This window comes from Eretmochelys imbricata, chromosome 15 (genome assembly GCF_965152235.1).
Source record: "Eretmochelys imbricata isolate rEreImb1 chromosome 15, rEreImb1.hap1, whole genome shotgun sequence".
Classification (NCBI taxonomy): domain Eukaryota; kingdom Metazoa; phylum Chordata; order Testudines; family Cheloniidae; genus Eretmochelys; species Eretmochelys imbricata.
The window spans coordinates 18,383,015-18,406,967 of NC_135586.1; the positions used below are offsets into that span (position 1 = coordinate 18,383,015).

Sequence of the window (23,953 nt, forward strand, 5' to 3'; positions counted from 1 at the left end):
TCAACGAGAGACTGCTGAATTGGAATAAATTTGCAAACTGGATACAATTAACTTAGGCTTGAATAGAGACTGGGAGTGGATGGGTCATTACACAAAGTAAAACTATTTTCCCATGTTTATTCCCCCACCCCACCCCCCTCTGTTCCTCAGCCATTCTTGTCAACTGCTGGAAATGGCCCACCTTGATTATCACTACAAAAAGTTTCTTCTCCCCCCACCCCCCACTCTCCTGCTGGTAATAGCTCACCTTAAGTGATGTGTATGGTAACCATTGTTTCATGTTCTCTATCTATATAAATCTCCCCTCTGTATTTTCCACTGAATGCATCCGATCAAGTGAGCAGCAGCTCACAAAAGCTTATGCTCAAATAAATTTGTTAGTCTCTAAGGTTGCACAAGTCCTTCTTTTCTTTTTGTGAAAACAGACTAACACAGCTGCTACTTTGAAACCATTCAGTTTGTGTGTAAGCTTCTAATCATGGGCATTTCCTTTTAACCTCTCCAACCACACACCCTTTTGCCCAAAAGGCACATACTCTGGATAGGCAGTCTCCGCAACATCTGTAATACTCACTGACATTACTGGATGAGCAGCAGCTTAGTCTTCGTTACAGACTGTTCTACACAATAATTAACGGGAGCCTCATGTTTATTAGGCTATACTTCAAAGACACAGTCTCACTCTCGATAAGATTTCATGAGAGCTCTAAAATTAATGTGCTAAATATTTTTCCTTTAAAAATAAACCACAACAAAAACAACACAATAAGCTTCTCGACATTTGATTACAAAATATATGCATATGACAGATATCAACAAGCCTACAGGAAGATTCCTCCTTCAGTATTCAATGCAGCCTCAATAAATATTTCAAGGTTTCAAATGGATGCTTTGCAATAGCACAGTTTTCATTTGCACAAGTGCCAGAAGGAAGCATTCAAAGCAGGCTTAAAGCAAAAACACAGTATTTTCCTGTAAAACTTTAATTGGGAAACTGACACTATATAATCTGTACATCATTGCCTCTGAGCTGTTGGTACAAAATTAAAGCTGTATCAAAAGAACTGCTTTGTTAAATTAACACGTTATGCATACCAGACGTAATCTGTGCCAGGAAAGGAAATAGCTTTGAGTCAGAAACCCATTGATTGTTATGGTTGTCATTGCGAGTGTCTGAGCCGTGCAATGTGAGCAGACAAAGCAGAAGGACACATCCCATCCTATAGATGTATCTAAACAAACACACATTTATTTATTTATTTTTGGTGAAACCCAGTAGCAAATATATAAACAAATGATGGTCTGTTATTACAATCAACATGATTATAACTCATAGATCACACCATCTGATCCCACAATAAAGTAATATCACCCAGCTGTCCTACAGTGCTTTTTAATCAGTAGATCTCAAACCACTATACAGACGAGGTGTCATTGTCCCTATTTTATAGGTGGGGAAACTTATGCACAGATCGGTGAAGTGACTTGCTCAAGGTCACCCAGCTCTCTTTTTCTCTTTGAAACAGAACATTGTCCACTTTAGCTCAGAGATTTGCAGCAGAGGAGAGGCCTTTCACTATCCAGTTGGAGACATCACATTACACCATTCCTCTGTTTGGTGCTTGATGCCTTTATGCTTTATCGTGACCCAATATTCTGTTGTCCAATCTGCATAATCAAACTTGGACAATGGACTTTCCCACAAGGTGGAACGGATAGAGAAGCATCCAGTGTCCCTAGCAGCCTGAATGATGTCCCCATTTTCTGTATTCTAATCCCCAAAGGCCAATGCCACAGCTACTACCCTCTGAGTTAGGACTAGAACAAACTCATCTGAGAAGCCACCAATGCAGCTTCTTAATAAGCCCCAAGAATAGAAGCTGTTGAACTATTTGGGTTATTCCTTCCACCTGAAGCAGTGGGCAAAGCTCCCTGACAGGTCTAGGGAGCAAGATTCCAGAGGCAGAAGGAAAGCACTCCCATCAGGGCACTGAGCATGCCCACAGTGCAGGTTGGTTTGTTTTTTTAAAGGGAGCAAGGAGGCTAAGCTGCATAAGGGGCCTGTCACGTGCTGTACTTTCATAGCTGAGCCATGCACATCCAGGATTGACTGACGCGGTAAAAGGACATTGTCAAGTGCTTCCCTGTTCCCAACTTCATAGCACAACTTTAAACCGCTGCTGCTCACGTTTAAAAATATACACGGGAATGTTCAAAGTTTGCCGAAGGGAGTTAGGCCCACCCAGCGTCACTGAAATTAAATGGCAGTTGTACGCCTATCTCCCATGAGCATCTCTGAAAATTCCATCCATAGGTGACAGAGAAGAGTGCGGGATTCTCACCTGTTAATGCAAAACCAAAAACTCAGTTGACATCTGGGGTATGTAACAAATCCACGAGCTATCAACAAGAGACATCAGTAGACGAAACGCATATACTTGGGGAGATGAGAGTAGAATCCCCATTCTTCCATTCTAAAAGCACAGTCCTACCATTTGAGCTAAAGGAGAGCTTCTTCAGCTAGAAGGAGCAGGTAAACCTTTAGCTCTCTGTGGGCACCATCCTACACACAAAGCCCTTATACTACAGGTGGACTTTACAGCCCAGATTGTCAAAAGGGCTGGTGATTCTGCATGCCTCAGCTTTTGAATGTTCAACCTGGGAATCTTTAAGAGGCTTGACTTTCAGAATACATGGCGCATGCTTCCTCTAAAAATCAGGGCCCTTTGATGCGTCTCAAGTTGGTTGGCTGAAAAACTGAAGCACCCAAAACCACTTTTGAAAGGCTTAGCCACAATGTTTCTCGGGGCATGTCTTCACTGGCAATGTTAAAGCGCTGCCACGGCTGCACTTTAACGTGGTTTGTGTAGTCGCGGTGCAGCTCGCTGGGGGAGCTCTAAAAATACCATCTCCCCGAGGGGCACAGCTCCCAGCGCTGGTGCACCGTCTACACTGGCACGTTACAGCGCTGAAACGTTCAGCGCTCGGGCGGGGGAGGGGGGGTGCTTTTTCACACCCCTGAGCAAGAATGTTGCAGCACTGTAAAGTGCCAATGTAGACAAGCCGAAAGATATGCTGGTTTTCTTTATAGCTTTATTTTATGTGACAGTTTGTTAAACGTATTTTCTGCACTGCAAATCTTAAGACCGCTACTGTAGTCCACAGTGGTGAAGATGGGTTAACAGCTTTGAGCCATTTAAGATAAGTAAAATTTCCCCTGACGTTGTAAACTCTTCAGGTGGTTACAGGCAACAGCTTCTGCTTTTTTTTTTTGATGTCTTCTCAGAAAAGAGCTCACATAATTTTATCAGCCTCTGGGGTGACCATCAGATAACCAAGCTATTCCTGTCTGAACCACTCAACACGTCTCAACCTTCCTGTCACTGGAAATCCACAAAACAACCAGGGGACCTGTCTTAACCACACAGCTCACTGCTTAACTGATTAAGTAGGTGGGAACTGATGCCAGCTCAGCTCAAAGTGTCTTTTTCTGCTAACCAAAAGCTGGCCACAAGCTGTACAGAGGACTGACCGCAGATATTGCACCGATAACGAAACAGTTTTGGTGAAGTTACAACTTCCTGTTTGAGTGCTCTTACAATCACATGTCACCTCGCAGTGAATCGTGAGCAGGAAACTGACTCAGTTAGTTAAACAAGCTGTCAGGTTCCTCATATGACATACATACATTAGTGTGTGGTGTTGTCAACAGGAACCATTTACCACTTTCCCCCACACCCCAGCCTTCTAGAAATTAACTAAGTTAGGGCTCCGAAGAGAATGCCAGCAAGTCCTTAAGGGTGTGTGTGTGTTAATGTTGGAACACATCTATGGCCCCTTAAGGAGTTCACGGTTGTCACTTATGTGGCACTTCATGGTCACTTCAAATGACATTGTAACACTCAAGAATCCGCACCACTTTCTCTACAAACGCAGCCTCCTACGACTTGGGCGAAAATCTTATAAGGACCTTTGGCTTGCTAAGAAGAGCTGGGTGACTAGTGGGGAAAAAATGTTCTGTGAATTGGAAAATGAGGTTTGATCTGACACTGACCGTGACCCTTGCATGTGTGTGTATATCAAACACTCGAGTGCTCAAGTTTTGCTAGCGAGAATACTCAGAAAAAGGTGAATCTTAAGCACAAATATTCTCTGAAAGTGAATTTCAAACTGTAGTTGATTGTCTCATTTCAAATTCGCATTGTATTGGTTAATCACCCAAGGGCCTGATCCCATGTCAAGTGAAGACAATAAAAGGACTCCCACTGCATTGTACCAGGCCTTAAATCTCCTAGTCATGACACAGAAACAATGTGACACTGTTTAGGTACACTACCAGCTCAGCCCCATTTCCAAAGTTCTAACGATGAATTGTCACAATGAGCGGTTCACAGAGGAAAAATCAGTTCACCAACAAATTCATGAATAATTTTGAAAGATTAATAAATCACGTTTTGCAAACAGAAAGAGAGGTGAAAGTCTATAAACAACCTCTATTAAAATTATATGTCATTAATGATTTACTCAGCTGTTAGTGATATAGGGCCTATGAGACACAGTCAAGCAGTTTTGATCCACTGCAATAGAGGGCAATGGTATTTTATACACACACACACACACACAGTTTAGCCAGCTCATTTCACCATTTTTCCTTCACTCCTTGCCACTTGCCCTTAGTTACTACGCCCATAATGCATCATGATATAAAGTAATATAGTGTGCAGTACTATATCAGCCTGCATCTACAACGCTCAGGGTGCCACACCTTGGCCAAAGGGATACTGAACTAATTATAAAGTTTTAAAAATGCATCGATTAATAAATATTAAGGCAAGAAGAGATCATTATGATCAGCTAGTCCAACCACTTGCATAACCCGGCCAAAGAACCTCACCCAGTAATTTCTACATCAAGCCCATAACTTCTGTTTGAACAAAACTTTGCTCTGAATATGCAACGTGACTTCAGCTGGCATTTCCAGACACCTGGAGCCTATGCACTCCTGACATGTTCCACAAGGGCTACAAATGTTGCGAAGCTTCCTGAAAAAGAAAAAAATGTAGCCCGTGAATCTGTCATCCTCTAAAAACTCCTTAAAATACTATGAGTCTGGGCCACAAATGCCCAGAAAAATATGGAGTAAGTCAATATACAGCTTGAAGAGGGGTATAGGACCATGCACTATCCATCATACAACACGGGGAGGGATAGAAGACGGTGAAGAAACAAATTTAAAAGTTAGAGTAGGTTTCTCTGGAAACCATCAATTGTGAGTCACGTGTCATGTGAATTTCCAGCCAGTTTATTGTTCTAGTTGCAGAATTCTGGGCAAGTCACAACTAACTTGAAAGGACAGTGTCTGGAAGGCTTCCATAAAATACTGAACTTCCTTAAAACCTAGCAGAGATGTGATGAAAACAAATAAATAGCTCATCAGCATTCTCCCCCCCGCCCCTGCTCTCCAAAAGAAAAGAAAAGAAAGTGCTGGCCACTGCAGTACTAGTTGGAATTTTTGTTGTGTAACTTAAATGGTAATCAAAAGCAAGTTTGTGCTTGAAACTGACCTCCAGGTTACAAACCCCCCACAGCAGGTTATAAAATGTATTTCTAATCAAAAGCAGCAGCCATGTCATTAGCATGTACGAACCAGAAGGACTGTGGGGGTGATCAAAAGAAGCTCTGGGTGCTTGTATCTATGCCAGGAGGAGATTACTAAACCAGGATAAAGTAACAGAATAGTCACACAAAAACAAAATAGGGTTAAGATTGTTGGAAGTAGTTTTAGAAGACCTCAGCGCTCCTGAGTTCCTGTTCTGTGATTGTCTGAAAAGATGAGAAAGCAGATGCAGTAAAAGACTTATGATCACACCTATAGCCAGTACCAGTGGAAATCTAAACCGATATTAGACACTTTAAACTGGCAGTTAAAAATTCCCTCAAGAAATCAGCCTGGCACCACTAGAATATTTTAATATGGGATTAAGAACAGCCATCTTTACAGCATGGCAATTACTATACTTCTAGATCATGCAATCGAAATATACACTAGAGTCATTCACCATAATGAATAGCCAGGTCAAAAGACAAAATATTTTGCTTTATAGGTCACCATATTGCATTGCAGGGGGTCTCCCAGACATGGGTGACTCACATCTGATGCAATAACTAAGCAAAAGGGAATGGTATAAATTTCTGCCCCTACCCTGAATTTTCTGGCTTTTGCAAGATGAAGTCAGTCCCTGTGTGTTATTTAAGGAGGAGTCATTTATGTTTCCATTTATTTATATGCCATAAAACAGAGAAGTTGCCAATCAAGTCACACCGTATGTATCTGGAGTTAACCACAAGGAAATGGGAAGCTGGATCTCTAAGAAGGTGGCAAGTGAAAACACTAGTATTGTGCAAACAGCATCCTGTACAGCTGACAAGGATTACCGCCTTTATCCTCTAACAAAAAAGTTCATATGGCGGAAAAAATCCAATCCCCACAGTCAGATCCCCCACTACCTCTTCTTCCCTCACCTCCAAGGGCTGAAAGATCCCCTTCCTAGCCATTCAGAGCAAGGTAGACCATGAATCTTGGTCCACTTCTGGGGATCACAGGCTGCTGTTCTCTTACTGAAGCCAGTGAGGCTGAGCTGCATGCTTACCCCACCCTTCTTTTAAAGCTGAAAGCAGTGTAATTTCTGTACTTAGGTTCATCCTCTGGTGAATGGAATGTTATCTTCCTTCTGAAAATGCAACTGCATATATCAAGGTATTGTACATTTTTAATAGCTTGTTAAATTGCAGTCAGTCTGCAACAGTAGGGGGAAAACATCCCAGCCCATGTAGTACACTAGATTTTATTTATTTTATTTTTGCAATTTGCAGCTTTAGTAACACTGTGTTAAACCTTTAAGGTGTTATTAGAAACCTTTCAGGGTGTGAGATATGACTCGGGCTTATTGTCTCCTTAGCTGCAAAGCTGCACCTTGTTTTCTGTTAGGGAGATGATGGAGCTGGTCAGGAAGATTTGCCTCGGGCCTTTAACAAACAAACATACATATAGATAGATGGGATGGAGCAGGAAGGACAGAGTCAGAGCAGGTGAAACTTTACCTACATATCTGCAGTGCAGACAAGAATTAAACAGCTGTTTTCCACTACAGACAATTTTGTGGCTGGTGTTCAATGAATGGAAAACACAACCACACACCTATTTGGGGACTAGCTAACAAAAATTGTGTGCATGGGGGGAGAGAGAATTTACTGAGCTACACAATTAAATCATCTTTATCGATTAATATGTCAACTGATACGTTAGCTTACACTCTCTTAGGCAAACACAGTATATGCAAGGGTTACTGGACCACTTTCCCCTCCCCCACTGTTTCTTATTCCATTGTTAATTAGACCAACATAACACATCATTTTCCCTTTCTTTTATTTTTGTGCCAGTGTTTTGGGTTAATGTCACTGTTATTTCCTCTGCTGCTTCTCTTCACTCAGCGGTTTTGGGTGTAGGTTTCAATAAAAACATGTAAGATATGAGATAAAACAAGCTGATAAATTCCCCCCACCATGTTAATTTCTTCTGATAAGCCCACCACAGCATGAAGTGTAATAAATAGGCCATCTCTGCTTTTGTATAGTCCACAGGGATTGGGTATATAAAACTTTTGTCTGTGTGGTCATAGCTCACACACAACCCTGTGACAGAATGAAATAAAAAAATCTAAAGGCCCCACTCTCCCACAAATGACACCACTGCCTAGTGCAACATTAGCATCAGACAAGCATGTGAGATCCTGATTGAGATGAATTGCTAATCTGTTTTTTGTTTGTTTTTAAAACAGAAAGGGAAGTAAGGAAAAACTGGAAACAGAGAAGAAGAGTGCATAGGACAAACAATGTGAAGACGAAGACAATGAAACATGCTGACCTATTACATAAGAAAAGCTATGAGATACACACAACACAACCGCCTTAGGCCATTCTTAATCATAAAGGTCCAGAAATGAAGACCAGATCTCCTCAAAACCCTCTGCCTTTCCTCTTCAGCAGAATGTAATCCTTTCCAGGCTAGTGAATTCAAGATGGATTTAGGACAGCTCTTTATTCCAGTATGCAAGGGCTGCGGGTAGCTAGGCTATCCTATGGAGAAGTGCTTAATGGGGGGACCTTCTGGAAATTTGTTTATATAATAATCATGGCTTTCTAGTCAGACTAGAGATAGGATTCCCACCACGCCATTGGGAGGGGGAGTGGGTTAAAAATGTGGTAAAAATCAGAGACGAGTCATATGACCCGTCCCTCGAGGGGATCTCAGAGTCTTGCCATGTCAGCTGGCTGCACTTGCATTAATGCTTGTTGGTTTATGTAAATCAACGTCATCCAATTATGCTCATGTCTTATAAACAAAGGGATGCCCTTGTGTATCTGTTATGTTGTCAATATGGCTGCTCTGTGAGCCTCACAATCAGACCCTCTGCCAATGCCACTGACTCAGACAGACTGAAATTTAGCCAGCAAGGGCCCTTTGTGCTTATTTATGGCTGTTGAGATGAGTGAAAATTTATGGGACTTTTCATCATAATTAAAAGCAGAATGTCATTTAATAGGAAACAGATTCTGAGAGAAGGGAATTTTTAAAGGACATGTGTGTTAGTAAAGTCCATGCACATCCCTATTTGTACAATTCAAGTATTTGAGTTTATTTTATTTATTTATTTATTTATTTATTTAGGCTTAGGTTTTCCATGGGGTTTTTCAAAGACTCCAAAAGCCCTTCATGTGCCCAGAATGCGAAGTGTGCTAATTTTCCAGCAGCATTTAAATTCCCAGATTGTAGAAGTATCACAAAAAGACAACGGGCCAGATCCTTAGTGGATTTATGTCGACATACCTCCACTGAATTCAGCTTGACTCAAGATCTCACATGGCACAATGAATTAAAAGTGAAGTCCATACAACAAACTAAGAGCATTTATTCAGCAACAAGGGCTTGTTTGGGCTAATCCCAACACAAGGATAACCAGGTTCATGCAGAATAAAATGGGTGTGTCTGGAAACCTAATAAAGGAAAACTGTCAGACTTTTTTAGAGTCAGATTGATGTGCGGTTATAGTCCTGGACCTTGAAGATTCCTCCTGTGCTCCAGGATGGGGAAGTCTTATTTATTAATTTTTAAAAACAGGAACTCAGAGTTAGCCTATGGAATTAAACCCGCAGGGTAGAAAATCCACTGTAGGACAGGAGGGATTTTCTAGCAGTGCACACAAACAGCACAAAAGTTATAAAAGAATAGTCTTGGCACAGTCTTTCTTTCCCATCCCCAAGGAGATCTTTTTCCATCCGTATTAGAGTCTCAAGTATTCCCTTCCACATTTAACACACAGCATCCCTAGGTAACAGGTACTATTCTCCCAGTTGAGGAGAACTGGATAGGAGTGTGTTTAGAACCCCATCAACACTTCTCTCTAACTGACTGGGGCACTTTCCCATTCTTGTCCATCCCCTTTTTGGCTGAATGAACTATTTCCATTGTATTTTCATCCCAAGGAGCAAGAGCCCCATCCTGGATGTCTAACCTGGCATCTCCCTCCTCCATCTATCTCATAGTACATTCATCATCAGGGCACGCAGGCCTACATGACATCCAAACAGCAGATCTAAAATTTCAGCTCACACACATGGAAATGGCTCCAGACTATGTTCAATATCTGTCTCATCCAGCTCAAGATACTGAAAATCCGGCGACAAACCAAGGCATGGGGGCCTTTTTGAAGCCTGGTAAGGAACCATCTGATCTTAAAAAAAACCCTTTCAACCTTCTCAATCCTGTGTGATTTTTAAAGTTGTTTGAGAGACTACTGTTACACTAGTTATTGAACCACTTTTTAATCAACAAAACAGCTGGCTTTCAACCGAGCTTGTCATGCACTGAACAGCTTCTGAATTGGACGCAATATATCGAAGATGGATATAAAAGGGGACTGATGACAAGAGCGGTGTTTGTTGATTTCTCAGCTGTCTATGACTCAGTCAATCATTGTGGGTTTCTTGCCAAGGTACTATGGCAATGAAGCTAATACAGACCATGCTGGAGAACAGACAATCCTTTGTGCACTTTTGTGGCAAACGGGGCCAATGACAACAACAGAAGGGCCTTCCACAAGGGAGTGTCTTAGCACCTACATTATTCAACATCTACACAAATGACCAGACAAGCTATCCCGGCACAAGGTGCTTTATCTACACAGATGTCACCGCACAGCACAAGGAGGCTGGCATATTAGAGAGTACTCCAGTGAATGCACTTAACATAAGTACTATGCAGCCAACGAAGTGCATGCAAACCCAGCAAAGGTTTAAGTCCATGCATTCCATTTAAAAAACCAAGGGGTCAAATGTGAACTCAACAACAGCTGGCATGGGACAAAACTTACTTGTTACATAAATCCCTCAGTATTCCTCTCCATCACACACTTTCTTTTAGAGCCCACATTGAGAAAACTAAAGCCAAGGTTAGCATACAAAACAACACTCTCAGCAACCTGGTTACTTCAAAGTGGGGTGCAGACCCCTCGACTCTGTGATCAACTACACTCGCACTTTGCTACTTCTCTGCTGAATACGCCTGTGCAGTTTGGGCACGATCCCCTCATGCAAAAAAGTTAAACCCTCTGCCTGTTGCAATATTACAAGATACCTTAAGCCTACCCATGTCAACAGCCTCTGTAGCCTCGCAGATATTGCTCCTCCTGATAAACACTGGAAAGTTGCTAGGAGAGTCGAGTGCACAATGCAACGCACAGATCCAAGACATCCGCTATGTGATACAACACTGATGCTGAGTCAACTGAAGTCACAACAAAGTTTTCTCACCACCATTAAGCCCCTAACATTGTCACTCAAACAGACAAGGGTACAGCTATGGCAAACAAAAGTAGGGAACGACCCTGTAACCTGTGGGCTCCAGTTCCCACCAGTCAAGCACCTCCCACCCGCTACAGATCAGCCCTGACTACCTGCCATTACCTTAAATTGACTCCATGCTGGAGTTAGCTGGTCTAGAGATGTAATGATCAAGTGGGACTACAGCACTGGCCCCAATACCTGTGAGTGCAGCAGATAGCCTCAAAATATGAAGCATTTCCTATGACCCCAGCTGCTTGTGCACAAAGGCTCTTTCAGTGACCTGGCGAAGTGCAACAATTGGCCAATCAAATGTGCATGGTTGTGGCGGGAAGAATATGAGGACATGACAAGATGACAACCATGGGATGTGAGAACGTGGCATTGCAAAGTACTACATCAAGGCCAGCCTCCAGGGATTTTATTTCTGAACAGTAGAAAGCATATCAATGGAAGTTCTGCATGTGGCTATAATAAAGAGTATCCCCTTCAGGCTGAGGCACTAAGAACACCCGATGAGTAGTGGCTAGCTGGAATATCATTATGAATTTAGTGGCTTCTTCAGTCCCTTCAAGGACTATGTTTATTTGTCCAGTTTTATTTATTTATTTATCATCTTACTTAGGGATCAATCCTGTAAGGTGCTGTACACCCTCAACTTTCACTGACTTCAATGCAAGTTGAAAGTGCACAGTACCTTACAGGATTGAGCCCATAATTCTTATTACAACATGACTTGGGCTTTAACACTGATCTAACACTTCCAGCTAATAAGCTGTTGGAGAGAGAAACCAGAAGAGAAATAAAAAAACCAACATTCAGCAAAAGCCTGACATGAATAAAAAAGCCTTGCAGAGTGATCAGAAGTTGACCAACTTGACTATAATGGACAGTCAGAAAGAGCCAAATCCAGGACCTAAAATTGGCAATGTCCTGCTTCTGAGCTTTGGAAAGCCAAGGATCAAACACAGACAGATGAGATTATCCTAGCAGAGCTTAACTGTTGAGATAGAGTAGACAGTAAAAGCAGTCTCTTAGATAACTGGATCCAGAGGGCTTTAAAGATGGCCACTAATTGCTTGGAAACCCGTTCTCAATATCTCAATACAATTTGACAGGAATGACTCTACACTCAGGAAGTGTCTACAGCAAAGTTGCAGATGTGTTCCATAGCAAGAAAGCAAGAATCAGGAGTATTGGTGGACATGTGCATTCAGGAAAATTGTAAGTGGTTGCCTATATTATGCTTGGCTCTAACTTTGTCTGTATACGTACTTCACTTTTATGAGAAGTCACAACATGGTGGGAAGGTGCACTAATCACGATGAGTTTGGATGCCCCAAACAGAGAAAGAATCACCTCAAGATCTCTCTCTGTGAGCCTTATGTGTTTTAGACATACCTTGATATACATGATCTTCAAATATAAATTATTTTGGGATACTGGTTTCCGGTGTTCCAAAAAAAAAAAAAAAAAAAAAAAGAGGTAATGGGCTGCCAGGAATTTGACGAGGCTGCACAGTTTGATATTTTACAGCAGCATAGAGTAAAAATCAGCTGCGTTTGTTGCCAAGTGCATGTTATTGTTATTAGTTTAAAAAAAAATCTTATTTCCGCAAAAAAAAAAAATAAACAAAGAGCTCCATCCTTCAACACTTTGTTCCAGCGGATACCCAGAAACAACTTGGTTCACTGAACCTGGATCTGCCATGTGCTTTCAAGTTTCTTCTCTTCTGCATTTTATCCCCTTCCATTTCATAAGAGGAACAGCTATACAGATGTTCTATAAACAAGCTACATGATTTATCTGAAGATTTTTTATTACCATGTATTCCCACTTCTGCCTCTTCCCCTTCTCCTTTGTACAAAAATGAGCCAAGCACAACTTTAGCCTAGACTTATCTGTATGCAATGCTCTACATTTCAAACAGTTGAGGCATTTTAGCTGTGTTCATATAGTCCATGGAATTTGTTATTGTATTCATTGTCACTAGTTCCTAAACACACTGTGTCAAACAAATGTATAACTATAAAGAATACATTTTTAAAATGCTCCACAGTGCAACCTTAGTGAAATCTAGAAACTGGACACAGGATCAGTGAAGCATTCCCAAAATTTCCACGCCTACAAGTAAAATGTATGAAAGAGGATTTGCATATTTTAAGTTGTAACCCAAAATATCTGTTTTTTCTGCTTGCAAGAAACACACATTTCTGGCTCAGAATGGCTGAAATCTAAAATGTCTGATCTCAGCCATGTGCATGAGAGGCATAGCATAATACCTTATCACATACTTGCTAAAATAAAGCAATGGAGAGTAAGTTATTACCCTCCAAAAACATGCTACCATTCCATTTCTCAATACAGAGAAAATACACAATTGATGTGCAACAGAAAAAGGCATGAAAAACTCATGCTACACTGCTTATGAGATAAACAGCTTGCTAATCCACACATCTACATATGTTGCATAACCTTGTTGTACCAGGTAAAATTAATCATTGTCTGAAACTTTATGCTGAGCAGTAAATTCATAACAAACATGTTAGTCAATGAATTTCACCTCTTTTTCTCATCACTAGTTATCTGTGAACAAACTGTGAAATTATATGCCCAGCAATTTCCACCAGTAGTTCTGTGGTCAAAATGTTCCAATTTAGGAGTAAAGTCAGTGGGAGTCGCTGGGCTGATCAGCAAATGAAAATTAGGTCTCTTGTATAGATGCTTAAATTCATTTTTCTACCTAACTTTAGGCTCCCAATTTGAAAATCTTGTCTTTGGTCTATAGTTTTCATATAAGCTGTCACCCATTCAACATTTGAGATGTTGCGATTGGACACATAGGTTACATAGCATTCTGTTTCCTGACTGGATGAGCTTAAATCTTTGGATAAGGTTTTTGGCAAATGCTCATGATTCTGGTTTTCAAATTATCTTCTTACCAGTAACTATCTCCTTATAAACTTGTTGTTTATATGAACATTCCTGACAGTAAACTCATCTGCAAGGATAATTGAAAAAAGCGAACACAAAAGGGTGCAGATCCAAAGCGCGTTCATTTAAAAAAAACAAACCCTAATATGTAATGTAAAAAATAGTTTATGATATTTAACCAGCTCTTTGTGAAACCCAGAGCAACCACCCTGCATAGTAACTATGTACCATTTTGTAAGTGACAATCTTTAACAACATAAGCCATCACAAGTATCAAGAGAATAGGGCACAAGTAAAAGAAACTGTCTTACTCTTGTGAATGCTATGCTTTAAACATGCTTTCACCATGTCTGGCAAACAGGCTCTTTGATATAAACAGAAGGCCAAGCCAAAATACTGATTTAGTGCTTAATATACAGCAAGTTCCCTGTGAAAATAAAACCTTTGCAATATATTAAGGACAATCTCTAGCTTGGCCAGTCTTGTTGAGTCAGTGGTTAGAACATCTTAGTGCCACCTGGGAGAGTCAGGTTCCAAGCTAAGTTTGGGCCAACGGGATCTTGGCAGTGTTAGAAGCTATAGTCTTGGCCTTATGTTGGATCAATTTAGAATAGCATGATAGTCTTAAGGGAAATGATCAGCCTCAGCAGCTGGTATGTGGTGAGGCAGAAGGCAATTTAACAGATAAAATGATAACCCAGAAGGAAAAGCAACTCCAGCTCAGGCTACTCATGATCTCAAAACACTGCTCGGGGATGCTAAGAACACACCCCTCCCTTGAGAAGGTCTGGGTTGGCTAAATGAGACACTACCACTACAGAACAAAACCAGTTTTCAGACAAGGAGATAAATAATTTCTGAAGATCAGTTATTAAAGACCAAAAAAAAAAGATTTATTTTCAGTCAGCAACAGACAAAATCGCCCAATGATGTATTGGTTTAGGGGCTTCTGAACAATCCTTTGGCCTTTTTCCATTCAGATTTTGAAACCCATGTTATGGCCAATGGGAAATTGTTTAATTCCCAGACATAAAATTTGTGAAGGCGATTCATTATTATTTATATAATGCCACAGGCATGCATGGCACTTTACAGAAGACATAGCCTAAAGAGCTTTTAGTCTAGATGGATCCAGCCCTTCATATGTATGGGAGATTAACTGCTCTATTTTGCACATGTACATTTGAGTCTTCATGCTCGAGCAAAAGATCTCATGCAGCAAGTGAGTTAAGCAATGATACTCACCTGAGATACAATAAATATTTTGACTGCAAGATATTTGAGATGCATGTCAAACAAAACATCAGCTGAAGTATCCAAAATATTATTTATAAAGCCTTTAGACTCCAAATCATATGATACTATCATGCCAATGCATTTGACGCTGCATTGTGCCTCTGTCACAAGAGGATATATGTATGATGCTGTCACTCTGAAACTGGGACACATCTAACAGCTTCCCAAAGTTAATGTGTACATCACACCAGCTGGACGCGCACAAGTTCCATCACGTTACTCAAATAATCTCTCTCTCTCTTTCCCTCGTGTCAAATGGACAAATGTACAACATACATCATTAAAAAAAATCATTCTCAATTACTTTAAAAGACTGTGTGTCGGGATGTTACACCAACTTCATAAACAATATGTAACAACCTGCCCCCCTTTTTAAATTATATTGTTAAAAGGAAGCAGCTCTTGATATCAGACACACATTCCGGGTCATTCACCTAGAAGGTAAAACTTATGTCATGATAGAACTTACAACAGGAGTGACTACTGCCAGTTAGTATATGTAGGGATTGTTAAATGGGTTAACACACTTCTAATTCAGATCATCATACAACTTCACTTTACAACCTCTGCACCAGTAATCAGAGAACACATGACTTGACAGGAGACCAGCAATGTCACTACATGCATCTAAATGCCATACGTTTCTTCTAAGAGTTGTGTGTAATCTGAATCCAGGACTTTAGTGATGTCTTAAATAAACATCGTACACCTGTGTCTCTCTTGTCTCATATAAATTCCATACAATACACTTGTAGGCCCAATTTTCAGGTGGGTGAGTGCAAGGCACATGTACAAATGAGTGCAACACATCTACATGGAAAAATACCATTGTTGTGCATACAAATAACTTTGAGTATCTGCACATACAAATGGCCAGTTAAACACCACTGTGGAACTGCATCTGTATGCATCTACTTTTGAACCTCAGGGCCTATAACATTGCCTATAATTATGGCATCCTGGTTTACTGGAGGCAAAAACAATCATGTTACCCCGTTTTCAAATCAAGTGAGATTTATTCTGTTCTGATCAGTTACACAGCACAGTGTTAGCCAGCAAGAGAATTTAAAATTTGTTTGGTTTCATTTTGGGTGGAATACTTTCAAAGGCACAAAGAGATGTAGAAAATCAATGGGAGAGAGGCATCTATCTTAAAAAATCTCCTCCTTTTTCTTTCTTAATTTTCATTACTTGATTGACTAGTCAAAAGCTGTTGGGGGGAAAAAACCATGAAGAAAACAAAATTCAAGAGACCTGAAAATAGGCAATTCAGCGTTCTCTCGTGTGTAGAAGGTGTCTCTTGATAGAAACACAAGACAGTGCTTTGCTCAAAGCTTATTTTTCATGTTTTGTATTCCCTTAGTGTCAGTGGATATGCAACAGGTAATATAAACCTCTGCAATCAACAGCAACAATAGTGAAAGAATTAGCTGTAAAATGACTTACGGAATAGCCTCTTCCTGAAAGCGACTGAGCAGAACTCTGTAGAAGGAAACAATATGCCACAATAAGTAATGCGAGAGATTATGTGTAATGTAATATAAGTAACATTGTGAGATTTCCCCCCAACCCAATTTTTTGGGGTGGAAACTTTACAACTAAGCACCTCTTCAGTTATTTTCTGGCATTCTCCAAGTTGCTGCCCCCGTCACTTTGTAACAGTCAAAGAGCATTTCCAGGTGCTGGCTCAAAGGCTATTTTAACACTTAAATTGTGACAAACTATATTGTGGGTTTGGGGGTGGGCGTTTGGGGTTCAATAGCTCTTTTCAATTGAGGTGGGGTCTCTCACATTTATTCATAGTGTGGCCCACATCTTAGCAGAAGCCCCGATGCAAAAATGTAATCGGGCATGTGCTTAAGTTCATCCCTATCCAGTACAGAATTTAAGGCTATGTCTACACTACAGCTTATGTCCCTGTAACTTATGTCACTCAGGGGGGTGATTTATTCACCCCTCTCCCCCGAGAGATGTAAGTGACACTGACATAAGCAATGGTATGGACAGCTTCTCCCACCGACATAGCTACTGCCACTCACAGGGGCTGAAGTAGTTAAGCCGATGGGAGATGGGTACAGCTCCACCCTGTAAACACTCTAGTGTAGCCATGCCCGAAGTCTGACTTCAAAGGGTATTTCTACACTGCAATCAAAGGCGTGACTGTAGCAAGTGCAGACATACCCAAGGTAGCTCTCATCTAGCTCATGTAAATTACAATAGAAGAGAAGTTTGGCAGCACAGGTTAGCCTCTGATTGCCGTGCAGACATACCTCAAGGGACTTAAGCAGACGCTTGCAAGGCCAGGTATACACTACAGACTTATATCAGCATAACTACGTCACTCAGGAGTGTGAAAAATCCACAGCCGAGTGATGTAGTTACACCGACCTAACCCCCACGGTAGACAGCGCTATGTCGGCGGGAGAGCTTGTCCTGTTGACATAATCCACCTCCGTGAAAGGTCGTAGCTAACTACACCAATGGGAGAAACTCTTCCGTTGGCATAGGAGTGTCTTCACTTAAGCACCACAGCTGAATTGATGCATCATTTTAAGTGTAGACCTGCCCTTAGGAATCTTGAATTGGGGCCAGACATTGTCTCATGCACCACCTCCCCTCCCACTTAAGATTGTGCAGCCAGACCTCTCCGCCCGCTCACAACCGAGCAAACCCCCTCTACGCTGGCCAGTGATTGCATGAACCACCACCTCTTCCCATTCTTCATTGTGATAGCTCCCTGTGATAACTGCACTAACTGCTTGCATGGAGCAGCAATACTGAGAATGCTCTGATCTATCTTAAGCAGCTTTCATAAATTCTGTCCCTTTTGAGTACAATTAAACCATAGTGTCTATGTTTGCTCTTCATTTCATCTCCCCCATCCCATCTGCTCTAATCCACTCCCTTCCCCCGGTCCATACTTCTCCATGTCTCTGAGCCCCTACTCTCCTCTCTCCTGCACACGCTATTCTACCACTTGATTCCCTTTCTCCACTGGACAGGTGGTCCAGCCACCTGGTCCTCCTCTCCCTCTGGATATGCTATGGAGCTGCCTCATTGCCTGTTTCTGTGGACTTTACTCTCTCTCTGTGGCTGACACCTCTACTCCTCCTCTTTCGTAACATTGAGCCCTAGTAGAGGCAGCTAGGCTGGTTCCTCCTCCTTGTTCCCAGCTGCAGCTTCAGGCCTCCAGGCTCCGGCTTGCAGTGACGAGTCCGGAGGCCCGTAGAAGCAGCAGGAAGCCAAGAAAAGGAAAAAGCATCAGGTGACCAGCCAGTCCCCCAGCAATTGGCATGGTCTGAGGATGCTTTACAAGATAGCTATGTTTTATTAACCCCCTTTTACATGCAGGGTAAACCCAGTTATACAAAGGTTAAGAGAACTGCCCAGCATGACAGAGCGGTTAGTGGCAGAGCTCAAGATAGAATCCAGGAGTCTTAGTTGCCCATTTCCAAGGTAATCTAATGGTCCCAGATGCCTTGATATAGCTGAGATGTGGAGTAGAAAAGCATGAGAGAAAACCCATCCATTTTGTCCCAAGTTCAGCTTGTTGAAGGTTTACCTTGATGACTTCCTTGTCACACTGCAGCTATGACAGGAATTATTGACCACATTACCAGAATGTTACAAAGCACCAACACCCTGCATTTTTAATGCTAGGTGACTGCAAAATTGTAATCAGCGGTAATCCCCCCTTCCCCCTGTAATTTAACAACTATTCTGTATTATCACGCCACCTGCTTACTAACAGAAGCCACACCACTCAGATATCCCCAGATCCTAGGCTTCCAAGCTGCATACGAACAGTGAAGCTTTGACTGGGAGCTCTCTGACAGCAGCAACATAAATTAAATTGCTTACAATGTTTAGGCTTTAGCCTCTCGCATGTTACACACAGATCTGACCTCTGCCTCTAAACATTACTAAGGGTTCCGGGTTATAAATAAGTCTTTTAATGTAAAGTGGCTGGAAATAAAGCTACTGTATGATGAAATGAAGGACAATAGCATTTATGGGATTTCTGAGCTGCTACCAACAAAAAAACACCAACAACCCCCAAATACTAGTAAGCTAAAAACAAGGGAACTCATCATAATGTTAATAACATTGCCCTATTTGCATAAAGATATTCAGCAGATAAATTACATTACCTGTTCTGCCAATTTGATCGCTTGCCCATATAGTCAACATATCAAACATAAAAATAAGGCATACAAAGAACTGAGAAGGAGGCACCATATTTGCTCCGTAGGAGGTGGGGGAGGGGGGTCTGTATTAACTCTCTTGACCTTTCAGTTTAAATACAGACACTGACAAGGAGTTTAGCAAAACGGAAGAACAGGAGGTTTCATTACCAGCTCCCTTATGGGATTTTAAATGCAGCTCAGAGCATCCTTTGTTTTAAAAAGACAAAAGCAGCAATCAGTGCATAATATGCTGTACCTGAAATAATGATGATCGAATGCCACTTCATTGACATTTTTCACAGCTAAAAAGCTCACTGTTACAAAGATACTCCCTCTTCCCCCAAATTTAATATTAACATTTCCTGGACCAGGAAAAGGATATTTTTCTCTTATAGCCTTTTCACTGCATATGTAAAGCTAGTCATTGGTAATAATTTGGATCTAATTCTTAACATCCCTTCCAACATCTCACATATTTAGACTCATGTGAGTCCAAGACCCCTGCTTGCACAGCAGTTTGCATGGACATCCCCTGATATAGGCCCGACTTTTGTTGTTTCCTGGGAGAACCGGGAACACTCAAAGTTCTTTAAAAACAATCTATATCCAACTGCTGCATTCAGAACCTCTAGAAGCCCTGAACGAAAAGTGCCATACGAGTATCAGAGTAACATCCATGCATTTTATTGGCATTCCTAAAATGAGATCCCTTTGATTTTACTTCAGAATAATCCATTTAAACGCACAGACAGACCCCAGTCCGGAAGCCTTTACTCAACCCTTATGTAATGGATCATCACTGCATACACAGAGACGTGACTATCAGCAGAAACAGAACCTGGCAGCACCAGTATCAAGAATACAGGCCTCTCCCACTTGAATCAAAGCAAATCATTTTACCTTGTTTTAGTTTTGTTTTTACCAAATAAGCATTTCCCCTGGTTTGCTACCCAAATAACATAATGCTGCATCACTGTGCTGCCTGAAAATGAGAGAGAGATGATTTTTTGGTGTCAATTTCATTGAGCAAGCTCTGAGAAATGCAAAGTAGTAAACAAACAGTAAAAATAACAAGTCATTTGTGAAACAACTAGCAGTGCAAACTTCTTCATATTGCCCACTAATCTGTGTCTACCCTGCTCTAGAGGGGTGACATCTAAGAAGCAGAGGGTAATTCATGCCCAATTAATCCTATGCCTGTCTGCCAACAAGGGTGCCAATTAGTATTAATTGTGATTGGATGATACTTTGATATGGGCACCTGTCCATAAGGAACAGAGATGCAAGTAATAATTCATTCTGTGTAGGTCACAGGGGGCGTCAAATGCCTTCCAGTGATTTTCCAACCTTGAATGGAGTTGAACCGTGGACTTTGGGTATGATTACACTGAAAAACAAACCTCCACTGCAGTGAGTCCTAGGAAGGCTCTCGCTACATGGTTAAAAATAGCAACATAGATTTTCCCACTCAAGCTGGAGCCTGAGCTCTGAGACCCACCCCGTCCTCAACAGACTTCAGAGCTCCAGCCCAGGCCCAAACATCCACACTGCAATTGTTAGCCCTATCGCACATACACCCCGAGCCCATGAGCCTGAGTCAGTTGATCCACACTCAGATTTGCTGCCATGTGTTTTTTGTAGTGTAGATGTACCCATTACATTTGAAAGGCTTTATTATCCCCTTACCAACACCCTTGAGCCATCCTGTCACACTAATTTTGTTTTCAAAAGTTCTTCTTTTATTCCTGACAAACACTGCATTGCTTGTAATTTGGGGTGGGGGTCGGGGAGAATCATGACAAAACTGTGGTTGTGCCAAAGATCTTTAGCTGGATTTTAAGAGCTTCTATTAAGAGTCACTCTCACTGTATCAATACAAATGTCTTCATACCACTGTATTTTGATTAAGCAAAAGAGATAACCCCTTTGATAGTTTGGGTAATAGATTACAAATTGGGGATAGTAACGATTTGGTATTAAGCTTTTATCTATCCTTTTTATTATGAAATTTGCATAGTCCCCATCACTATAGTATCTGAGCAGCTCACAATCTTTAATGTACTTATCCTCAGAACACTTCTATGAGGAATGGAAGTGCTCTTATTCCCATTCTAGAGATGGGGAACTCAGACACAGAAAGGCTAAGGCCCAGATACACAAGAGAGACTTGGAGGTTGTGACACTGCGCGTCACCCAAATCCTAGAACTCCTAGAAAATCACCATGCCATTTATCCAGTTTTAGAAGCAGGATAAGTTGAGATACAATGAGGTAAAATTCTCCATCTGTCCTCCAGGGATTTATAACACTCTCATCACCATCGTGTTAGTTCAACTTCAGCCTTTAAATACTGGTGGGATCTAGTATTTCTATTTCCCAGGATGGGCTTTATAAATCCAGACCTCACTCTTTGGACGGGAGGAATGGGACAACAGAGGCTGGGAATAAGCCTATAGTTTAACCAGGAGCATCTTTATGCAATTAGTCACATCCCTCTCTGTGCTAACGCAATGAGGTCAATTGACTTGCCAAATGTCAGACAGTGCGTCAAGTATTCATTCAGATTAGAAACCAGGACCTGCCTGGATAACCACAACACAATGTGATTTCTGGATGTTAAGCAAAACTTGATTCATCTTCTCTCCTTAATTTTCCTATTTTATATGCTCATATAAACAAAGAGGTTTCAATGTTTGCAACAGTTAAAAACTAGAAGGATTTCTTAATGGATATAAAATTATGTAAATTCTAAACATCTGTAATTGGCTTTAGGAAAAAAAGAGCCTCCTACGAAAGAGGGCATTACAATCCCAGCACTAGCATCCACAGAAACAACAAGTAAAGAGAACTGATGACTAGTGATGGTCGGATAGATCCTAGAAATCCGTTTGCCACAGAAAAACACAGAATTTGCGTTTTTACAGAGAATCTTTAGTTTTTACATTTTGTGAAAAAAATAAACACAGATACAGTGGAACCTTGGGTTTTCCAAACTAATTGGGACCAGGGCCGGATCGGATAATCAAAAATTCGGATAATCAGGAGAATAGGCAAGGCTCTGCTGTCAGCTCTGGGTGGCGGGGCTCTGCCTCTCAACTTACAGTATATCATTGTGCTCCACTGACACTTATATGTACATTGTGGCTAGGGAAACTAAAGTTCAGCGTTTCATTTTAATCACAGAAAAATGCGGATTTGTTTTTTTTAAATCAGAGAATTTTGCTTTTTTTATCATGGAAAACTAGGATCCCTGGTGATGTGTGAACCTTATTTCATACACTGCATTCTAGGTAATAACATGAGATGACTGTTTCTAAAACTAACCTAGTTTTTGTTGAGAGAACTATTCAGAGATACTACAACTGCAACTGGCATTCAAGCCATGTGCAAACAGACTGGATTTTGGTGCATCCTACAAAACTCTGCCCTTCTGCAACCTGGGCTCCCCCCTCCATATCCCACACAGGTTGCTACAAACCTCACTACAGGTAACAAGTGTCACCAACTCTCGCAATTTTAGTGCAAGTCTTGCAATGTTTGAGGTTTTGTTTAGAGCCCCAGCTCCTAGAAACAACTCATTATAAAAGAATCTAAACTTACATTTGTTTTAAAAGAAGTAAGTTTCTAGTCCTCATACTTGAAGAGAAGCACTTGAAAATGTGACTCAAGTGCATCCTCAAGGGTCAAAAACCAAAAATAAAATTAAATAACCCCAAATTTACTATTTTGGGTTAAAAATCATTTATGGGGGCCTGAGTCATGGAACTTTTGGGGTTACCAGTATAAAGTACCCACCTCCCAACCAACACCAATCCACTCTTATCTAGCATTTCTCAAAGAGCTCTATACAAATCAGTATAATTCATCCTCATATCACCCTGCAAAGCCAGTCAGTAAAATGTGTTTCTCCATTTCACACATGGGGAAACTTCAGCTGAGAAAATTAGGGCCTGAGCACCCAGCAGTTTTCACTGAGTTCAACTGGAACTATACGGTATGTCTACACTGCAAAGAAAAACCCATGGCACCAAGTCTCAGAGCCCAGGTCCACTGATTTGGGCTTCTGGGGCTAAAAGTACAGTGTAGATGTTCCCCCTTGGGCTGAAGCCTGGATTCTGAAATCGGATGAGCTGGGAGGGTCTCAGAGCCCAGGCTCCAGCCTGAGTGGGAACGTCTACACTGCTATTTTTAGCCCAAGCCTCACTGGCCTGAGTCAGTTGACCTGGCATCAGACTTGGCACCACGAGTTTTCCTTTACAATGTAGACACACCCTGATGTTAAGCCCTTCTGAAAGTCAGGCCCAAGATGACTTGGCCCAGGCCACGCAGGGAGTCAGTGGAAGATCGGAGACTATGCTTCGGACGTTCTCGATTCCCAGGCTTGGGCTCACCTTGTAAGGTCACACTTCCCCCTGCAATAAAAGACCATCCCTCTTCTATTCCCGCCCAACTCAGCTAAATCCTCTTTCCTTTTCATGACCTTGCTTTCACCCCGTTAACTCTTGCTCCTTCTTTACTACACTCCTGCCCATAGCTCTGTTAGTGAGTCTCTGCTCAGTGTACAGTCATTGTGTGGGGCTTCTAAATTGTTTTTCTCGTGACCATTATCCACAGGCAGGCCTTGGCTGGTATGCATGT

The 23,953-nt window shown here is 41.4% G+C and overlaps 1 protein-coding gene across 8 annotated transcripts in view; it reads right to left on the bottom strand.

Annotated features, from left to right (window-relative positions):
* FBRSL1 (fibrosin like 1) overlaps window positions 1–23,953 on the bottom strand; it is a 740,278-nt gene that overhangs the window by 355,884 nt on the left and 360,441 nt on the right. For all 8 annotated transcript variants that reach the window (XM_077834760.1, XM_077834758.1, XM_077834761.1 and 5 more), the window contains exon 4: window positions 16,576–16,611. In XM_077834760.1, the coding sequence (XP_077690886.1) occupies window positions 16,576–16,611 (36 nt within the window). The remainder of the gene's footprint in view (window positions 1–16,575; window positions 16,612–23,953) is intronic.